At 47.4% G+C, this 9,410-nt stretch overlaps 1 protein-coding gene across 1 annotated transcript in view; it reads left to right on the top strand.

The window, feature by feature from the left end:
• The window catches only part of LOC106568853 (glypican-5), a 202,349-nt gene extending 193,933 nt beyond the window's left edge, over positions 1–8,416 (top strand). Inside the window, exon 10 of the mRNA XM_045693658.1 lies at positions 5,214–8,416. Coding sequence (XP_045549614.1) covers positions 5,214–5,389 — 176 coding nt within the window. The 3' untranslated portion in view covers positions 5,390–8,416. The remainder of the gene's footprint in view (positions 1–5,213) is intronic.
• Positions 8,417–9,410: the final 994 nt, after the last annotated feature.

Below are 9,410 nucleotides of genomic sequence, written 5' to 3' on the forward strand. Positions count from 1 at the left end.
TTATTTGTTTTGGCCGGGTATGGATCTCAATCAGGAACAGCTGTTTATCGTTGTTGCTGATTGGGAGTCATACTTAGGCAGCCTGTTTTTCCTTTGGGTTTTGTGGGTAGATAATTTCTGTTTAGTGTTTTGCACCTGACGGGACTGTTCAGTTCTTCTTTTGTTTTGCTTGTTGGATTTAGTGTTCAGTTTTATCATTAAAAATGACGAACACTTACCACGCTGCATTTTGGTCTGATTTCTCTTCCCCTTCATCTGAGGACGACGAAGACCGTTACAGCAACCATTGACGAACAAACACCATTGTTTATATATCTTCCCTTTTGTACTTTAACTATTTGCACATAATAGGACATTTGAAACGTCTTCATTCTTTTGGAACTTTTGTGAGTGAAATGTTTACTGTTCATTTTGATTGTTTATTTCACTTTTGTTTATTTTATACTTCACTTGCTTCGGCAATGTTAACATATGTTTCCTATACCAATAAAGCCCTTAAATTGAATTGAGAGCGAGAGAGAGGAATGCCAATAACAGAAAAACATGGAGACTGCAGAGACATGGAATATTGTGAAAAGCATGACTGTGTTTATCAGGCCCATGGCTGATATTGAAGTGTCTTCTTTTACAGCCTCCTAATCAGATGCATCCCATTCATTGTGGTCGGGAACAATGGCAGCAGTCTGATTGGGGATACGTGATGGCTTTGTCTATTGTGTTCAAAGGGAACAATAACCATTGGCACTGGAGTCCCATTTCTGTCCTTAGAGAGTGTCCCCCCCCTCACTCCTCTCTCCAACCCTCAGCCTTTGTGAAAAACATACAGATGCATGCACGCACGCACGCACGCACACACACACACACACACACACACACACACACACACACACACACACACACACACACACACACACACACACACACACACACACACACACACACACACACACACACACACACACACACAGACAGACAAATGCAGGCATGCACACACAGAGAGAGAGAAGGTTTTAATAGCCCACAGATTGTTATTGGACAGACACCGGAGTCACCTCAAGGTCTGCCTCTCTGACACACTGTCATTCTCCCATCTGTGTGTCAGTTTATAACAGTTCTGATACATGGTTTTTAGCCCAGAGCATGACAGAGCTGATGAACTGATAGCTACCCGCTCTGTCTCTCTCTCTCTCTGTCTCTCTCTCTCTCTGTCTCTCTATCTCTCTCTGTCTCTCTCTCTGTCTCTCGCTCTCTCTGTCTCTCTCTGTCTCTCTCTGTCTCTCTCTGTCTCTCTCTCCGTCTCAGAGTTATGTGCAGTAGTCAACTCGAATCTTTTTTGTAATCCTGTATTAGGGGAACTGAGGTCTAGGTGGATCCACAGAAGGAGAAATTGGGAGAGGGAGAGAGGAGGAGAGGAGAGAGGAGGAGAGGGAGAGGGGAGGATAGGGGGAGAGGAGGAGAGAGGAGGAGAGGAGAGAGGAGAAGAGGGAGAGAGGAGGTTGGGAGAGAGGAGGAGAGGAGATGAAGTGAGAGAGAGAGGAGGAGAGGAGAGAGGAGGAGAGGACGGGAGGAGGAGAGGGAGAGAGGAGGAGAGGAGAGAGGAGGACAGGGAGAGAGGAGGACAGGGAGAGAGGAGGAGAGGGAGAGAGGAGGGGAGGGAGAGAGGAGGAGAGGAGAGAGGAGGAGAGGGGTCAAGAGGGATGCAATGAAACGAGATGGGAAGAGAGGGAGTAGAAAGGAGAGAAAGAGGGGTGAGAGGGGTGGAGAAAGGACAAAAAGAGAGAGGAAGAGGAGAAGTGCTAGAGAAAGGAAAATAATGGAAGTGAGGGATAGGGCACTTGAGAGAGAACTCTTCATTCAGACAGCTCTTGCTCAAAGTGGAACGAGTGTGTGTGTGTGTGTGTGTGTGTGTGTGTGTGTGTGTGTGTGCGCGCGCGCACGTGCATTCGTAGGGGTGTGTGCGTGCATGCCCTGTCTCCCACCCCCTGATTGGCTGTAATGACATTCTGAGGGCTACCCATCATTAGGCTGGTCACTACAAATAGACAACGATTTCTGACGTTTGAAAAGGTGCTGAGAACGTCGATATATGCCTTTATTCGGGCACTCACAAAAGAAGGAAAAGGATGGCACAGCTCCGGGCACGAACTCACGAGGCACGGAGCGGCGCGTGCTGTTTAGACCACTGCGCTACGGCAGTTCACAATGCTCTAGAACGCCGTGGAAATACTGTGAATACTGATGATACCTAACACGTCGTTTTTGTATTGTTTTGTATTAAGCCTTCCTCAAACCATAGCCCTAACCAGAACCACACACAACACCTAAAAACTCTGAGATGTTTCTGTTTTAACTCTGTAACCGCGCGGAATTAACCCTGTAACCATGAGGAATTCATGCGTCAAAAGTAGAGTTTTAAAAGGAAACTCTGGGCTCCTGTTGGATGTGTGTGGCAGGGTTGGGGTCAATTCCATTTAATTTCCAGTCATTTCAGGAAGTACTCGGAAATTCCAATTTCAATTCTCTTCAATGCTTTTTCAATGTGGAACATTTCAAATTGGAGTTTGGTTTACTTCCTGAATTGACTGGAATTGAAATGGAATTGACCCCAACCCTGGTGTGTGGTGTGTAAGTGTGCGTGTGTGGTGGAGTTGGGGGGGGGATTGGGTTATGTAGGTGTGTGTAGGCGTGTGAGGTTGTGTGGTGGAGTTGGGGAGGGATTGGGTTATGTAGGTGTGTGTAGGCGTGTGAGGTTGTGTGGTGGAGTTGGGGGGGATTGGGTTATGTAGGTGTGTGTAGGCGTGTGAGGTTGTGTGGTGGAGTTGGGGGGGATTGGGTTATGTAGGTGTGTGTAGGCGTGTGAGGTTGTGTGGTGGAGTTGGGGGGGGGATTGGGTTATGTAGGTGTGTGTAGGCGTGTGAGGTTGTGTGGTGGAGTTGGGGGGGGATTGGGTTATGTAGGTGTGTGTAGGCGTGTGAGGTTGTGTGGTGGAGTTGGGGGAGGGATTGGGTTATCTAGGTGTGTGTAGGTGTGTGGTGTGTGGAGGGATTGGGTTATGTAGGTGTGTGAGGTTGTGTGGGGAGGGATTGGGTTATCTAGGTGTGTGTATGTGTGTGAGGTTGTGTGGGGGAAGGATTGGGTTATCTAGGTGTGTGTAGGTGTGTGTGGGAGGGATTGGGTTATGTAGGTGTGTGTCGGCGTGTGAGGTTGTGGTGGAGTTGGGTTATCTAGGTGTGTGTAGGTGTGTGAGGTTGTGTGGGGGAAGGATTGGGTTATCTAGGTGTGTGTAGGTGTGTGAGGTTGTGTGGTGGAGTTGGGGGAGGGATTGGGTTATCTAGGTGTGTGTAGGTGTGTGAGGTTGTGTGTGGGAGGGATTGGGTTATCTAGGTGTGTGTAGGTGTGTGAGGTTGTGTGGTGGAGTTGGGGAGGGATTGGGTTATCTAGGTGTGTGTAGGTGTGTGAGGTTGTGTGGTGGAGTTGGGGGAGGGATTGGGTTATCTAGGTGTGTGTAGGTGTGTGAGGTTGTGTGGGGGAGGGATTGGGTTATCTAGGTGTGTGTAGGTGTGTGAGGTTGTGTGGGGGAAGGATTGGGTTATCTAGGTGTGTGTAGGTGTGTGAGGTTGTGTGGGGGAAGGATTGGGTTATGTAGGTGTGTGTAGGTGTGTGAGGTTGTGTGGGGGAAGGATTGGGTTATCTAGGTGTGTGTAGGTGTGTGAGGTTGTGTGTGGGGGAAGGATTGGGTTATCTAGGTGTGTGTAGGTGTGTGAGGTTGTGTGTGGGAGGGATTGGGTTATGTAGGTGTGTGTAGGCGTGTGAGGTTGTGTGGGGGAGGGATTGGGTTATCTAGGTGTGTGTAGGTGTGTGAGGTTGTGTGTGGGAGGGATTGGGTTATGTAGGTGTGTGTAGGTGTGTGAGGTTGTGTGGGGGAAGGATTGTGTTATGTAGGTGTGTGTAGGTGTGTGAGGTTGTGTGTGGGAGGGATTGGGTTATGTAGGTGTGTGTAGGTGTGTGAGGTTGTGTGGGGGAAGGATTGGGTTATCTAGGTGTGTGTAGGTGTGTGAGGTTGTGTGTGGGGGAAGGATTGGGTTATCTAGGTGTGTGTAGGTGTGTGAGGTTGTGTGTGGGAGGGATTGGGTTATGTAGGTGTGTGTCGGCGTGTGAGGTTGTGGTGGAGTTGGGGAGGGATTGGGTTATCTAGGTGTGTGTAGGTGTGTGAGGTTGTGTGTGGGAGGGATTGGGTTATGTAGGTGTGTGTAGGCGTGTGAGGTTGTGTGGGGGAGGGATTGGGTTATCTAGGTGTGTGTAGGTGTGTGAGGTTGTGTGTGGGAGGGATTGGGTTATCTAGGTGTGTGTAGGTGTGTGAGGTTGTGGTGGGGGAAGGATTGTGTTATGTTGGTGTGTGTATTTGTGTGAGGTTGTGTGTGGGAGGGATTGGGTTATGTAGGTGTGTGTAGGTGTGTGAGGTTGTGTGGGGGAAGGATTGGGTTATGGACGTGTGTGTAGGTGTGTGAGGTTGTGTGGGGGAAGGATTGGGTTATCTAGGTGTGTGTAGGTGTGTGAGGTTGTGTGGGGGAAGGATTGGGTTATGTAGGTGTGTGTAGGTGTGTGAGGTTGTGTGGGGGAAGGATTGGGCTATGTAGGTGTGTGTAGGTGTGTGAGGTTGTGTGGGGGAAGGATTGGGCTATGTAGGTGTGTGTGTAGGTGTGTGAGGTTGTGTGGGGGAAGGATTGGGTTATGTAGGGTGTGTGTAGGTGTGTGAGGTTGTGTGGGGGAAGGATTGGGTTATCTAGGTGTGTGTAGGTGTGTGAGGTTGTGTGGGGGAAGGATTGGGTTATCTAGGTGTGTGTGTAGGTGTGTGAGGTTGTGTGGGGGAAGGATTGGGTTATCTAGGTGTGTGTGTAGGTGTGTGAGGTTGTGTGGGGGAAGGATTGGGTTATCTAGGTGTGTGTGTAGGTGTGTGAGGTTGTGTGGGGGAAGGATTGGGTTATGTAGGTGTGTAGGTGTGTGAGGTTGTGTGGGGGAAGGATTGGGTTATCTAGGTGTGTGTAGGTGTGTGAGGTTGTGTGGTTGCACGTAGGCCTACAGTACATTTCAATTACTGATTACACTCCCATTCAACTATGGTTACAAATAGCAGCTAAAAATTGCTTTACTGTGTATGTCTTTCTTATCTTATCCTCTCTCTCTCTCTCTCTCTCTCTCTCTCTCTCCCCCAGCCCCTGATGGTCGACCAGAGGTTTCCAGCGACAAAGCCGTAGGAAGTAACCCTGGTGGTCGCGCTCCCCCAGTGGTGAGGGTGAGAGGTGCAGGGTGCCCCCCTGCCTGTCTGTCTCTACCCACGGCCCTCACCCTCCTCCTGGTCACTCTGGCTCTACAGTGGAGGATGCTGTGAACAAATCATAGTGCCCCCTACTGACCTGGCCCCATCCACACACACAGTAGAGACTACACCCCTACACCACCTCCTATGTACCCCAACCCCAATGCACAGACTGGACTGGGGTAGAGGAAGGAGGACGGGTGAAGAAATGTGAAGAGGACTTAGAGAGAGGGAGGAGGGGGTGAAGAGAAAAGGAGAGAGAGAGAGATGTGTGTGTGTATGTGGGGGGGGGGGGTCAGTATGGATGGGGACGGACAGGGACTGTGTTGTCCCCATAGAGACGTGAGTGTGTGTGTACGAGCTCCTCACAGGCAGATTGTTACAGTACTCAGCCTGCTGCTTCCTGTGTGTATGCTGTGGACTAGGCTCCCTGCACAGCTCTCCTGCTCTCTGCTTTAACAATGCACTCATATTCTCTACCACTGGGACGGGCTACCACGCAGTGGGACGGACTACCACGCAGTGGGACGGACTACCACGCAGTGGGACGGACTACCACGCAGTGGGACGGACTACCACGCAGTGGGACGGACTACCACGCAGTGGGACGGACTACCACGCAGTGGGACGGACTACCACGCAGTGGGACGGACTACCACGCGGGACTTCTGGGCCTCAATATGCAAAACTCGCTCACATACTCACGTGCACGCTTTCACACACACAGACACACACCTACATTAACCCATATGCAGGCAAGCATGCATACACACTTTTCACTCTGCTGCTGGTTTTCTGTGTTGTCAGCTACACTACTTACCTCTGTGGATACTTTGCATCTTTAGCCAACCTTCTCCTGGGTTTCAACGCCATTGGGCAGAGTTCACCTCATTTTAAAACTCCCAACTGTTTATTTCCTCTGAAGGATTAAAACATATAAGAAATGCATGCTGAATTAATAATACAGTCACTTTCCACCAGGCCAGCATAGCCGATTGGACCCACTCTAATTGATTAATCGTAATCCACATAATCATTTTGTATTGCCTGTTGCTGCAGGATTGTTTTCCTTCTGCAGCAAACTGGCTCAAAGGAAGTTCCCACGTCTGTATGCAACAGTAGAATGTATCGATCTCATTGGTAGAGAAGGACAGAAACGCACACGTTCGTCAGACGCGGCATGTGTGTGTGGGTGGTATGTACTGTGTGTAGACCGATTGATTTGTTTGAGTATATTTCGATATCGTTGTATTGAACTCTCCCAACAGCGGCCCTTTATTGATAGAGTTGAATGGATGAAACGTGTCTGAATAGATTCTATTTTGTCTCCATTTTGTTTTCTGAATAGCTTTGAATGAACTGTGCTTGTCCCCGTATTAAATGAAACGCAATGCAATAGTATCAGAGATATATTTTGTATCACGACTATACCAAGAATGTACAAGTGTCTTTTCATACACCAACATGGTATATGAAGTGTTGGCAACTTTCTTTCCCCAGAAACCATCGGTCAAAGCCTGTTTGTACATTGTTGATTTACTATTGTTCGTCATTCGTCCATTTTTTTGTTGTTGTCTGTGTGTCGCTCTTTGAATTGCACATATGCATGTCTACCCTTCAAAGGTGTCGTTGTTTTGTTACGTTAGTAACTTGAGACCGTGTACTGTATTACATTGCAGCAGTCTGTTACCTCTACGAAAAAAACAACAACATTGTTTGTGTTTTTAACAGCCTGGTACTTCATTTCATGCTACTCTGCATCTCTCTCTTTATCTCCCTCTCTCGCTCTCTCTCACTCATCTGTCTCTCTTTTCCGTAACCCATTCAATTACTTTAGTTCTGTTTTGACAATGTGATCAAAATATGTAACCAGCTTCTTCTACAGCTACCATATTAACCCATATTTAGGATAATAACCGCTGAACAATACATTATATCACTAATGCAGAAATATACACAATGCCGTTACATACATGGCAGGGCATTTCTATCGCTTGTTGTTTGATTGAATATTTTGATTGATATCTGTTGTATTTTTATTTTTTTTTAGAAGGGAACGTTTCTTTGGTTGGTACTGTAGAGGTTTGTAGACTTGGAAGTGATTAAAACCAGGAGAATGAATGTCTCAAAAAACACAGATGTTTATACTGTTTAGGCTTTTTGCTGACCACGGGATCTGACCAGTAAAAACGATGCTACATTTAGCCTACACCTGGTTCATGTTCATTAGGGCACGCAAAGGAAAGTGAAAATGAGACGTTATCATGACCTCTTTTTTTTCATTTTTTTTCATTCTTGCTGCCGAATGAACACAATCCTCGCCTCCTCTTTCTGCTGACAAGGGCGTGACCTATATTGGGCGAAAAGTACTTGCTGTGTCTCCAAAGTTGGAGTTGTGCATTGCTTCCCACAGTTTCTGTATTGAACTGAGTTAGCCTAATGCAAAGTTGGCCGACAGACATTTTGTTTTCAGGCCACATTCAGAGTTGTACTGTCTACACATCACCTGGTCTGCTGCATTTCTCATCTACCATTTCCTTAACTCGCATCCATTGCATTCAGATCACTTACTATAGCATGTGTATAAATGTATATATTTTAAGTCCCTGTCCATTTGTGGTTTCATTTCCTTTCTTTTATATTGGAGACATCACAGTGTAAGAAATGTGGTGTAGTAAGGTATATCACATTTATTCTACTATAATGCTGTACTGAAGATTTTCCCCATCAGCAAGTTTACTACCATAATGGGTGTGAATGCAGGGTGTGAATGCATTACTACCACATTGAGTGTGAATGCAGTGGACATTTGCCTGACAACTGATATTGGCTCTTTCTCAATTCATCTTTCTCCTATTCCTTGTATCCTCTCTCCACGCCTCATTCTCAAACCGCTTTGGAGAAGAAAGCGAGTGGAGGGACCTTGGGCCTTCTCCTATAGGGTCGAGGAGGGGGTGAGGAATCACTGAAGGACTAGTTAAGAAAGAGCCATTGTTTTCATCCTATATGGCTTATTCCTTATTAAAGGGCTCCCACTGTTACTGCCCGAGTCAACATAACCTTCTCTGAAAGTTCATAAACACAAGCATGTTAAAACCACAAGAGTCATTTCAATGATTGACAGGTATTGAGGCAAGTCTTCCAGGTGTGCGTGCGGGTGCGCTAACGAGTGCGTGTATGTCTAGTTGTGTGCGTGAAAGCCTATGTGCGTGTATGTGTGCGAGCATGCTTATAATGTGAGCGTGTCTATAATGTGGGAAAATATGAGTGTGCATACAACCACTCCCCCATCACCGATGCAGGTTTTTAATTCAAATGTAATTTAATTAGGTTAGGGTTGGCAGCATCCCACGTAGGCCACCCATGGCAGCTGTGGGGTGTCGAGACGTGTTGGGTAGTGTGTACGTAAGGACTCTTTCTTCACCACACACATTTATGTACTTCTGTCGTTGAGCTCTTCTTCGTCTATTCATGTTCTGTATTGTGTCATGTTTCATGTTTTCGGTGGACCACAGGAAGAGTAGCTGCTGCTTCAGCAACAGCTAATGGGGATCCTAATAAAATACCACATACACACACACACACACACACCGCCAGGTGCCCAGAGGAGAGAACATCCTCACACTGTTTACCTGCCCTCTGTAGCACACGGCATGATGGGAAACGGAACTGACAGGTGAGACAGCCAATCAGTGAAGAGGAAAGGGAAGGGGGGGCGACAAAGAAGGAGTAAGGGGAGAGTTTCTTCGGACACTTTCTCAATGTAAAAGTCTTTCAAATATTATGTCGGCATTTCCAGAAATGTCGATGAAATTAGATGTAATGTCAGATATACAGTAACCTAAGTGGTAAGACAGTCAGGTCGGGTCAAGAGGTTTCTAAAATGAGAGTTGAGAGGGTTGATCTGTGGACGTGTGTGGGCTCCCTGTGAAGGAAACACCGTAGCCAGCAATGCCCTTCCACCCTACCACCTGTCTGGGTGTTCTTCAGACGGCGTTAGGTTGGTTACCCGCCTGGGTAACTCCCGGATAGGGTTACACTATCTCAAGACTGTCTGTCTTTTTCCACTGCAGTGGACCTGAGCCCTCCGCTT

This window comes from Salmo salar, chromosome ssa14, assembly GCF_905237065.1.
Source record: "Salmo salar chromosome ssa14, Ssal_v3.1, whole genome shotgun sequence".
Taxonomy (NCBI): Eukaryota; Metazoa; Chordata; class Actinopteri; order Salmoniformes; family Salmonidae; genus Salmo; species Salmo salar.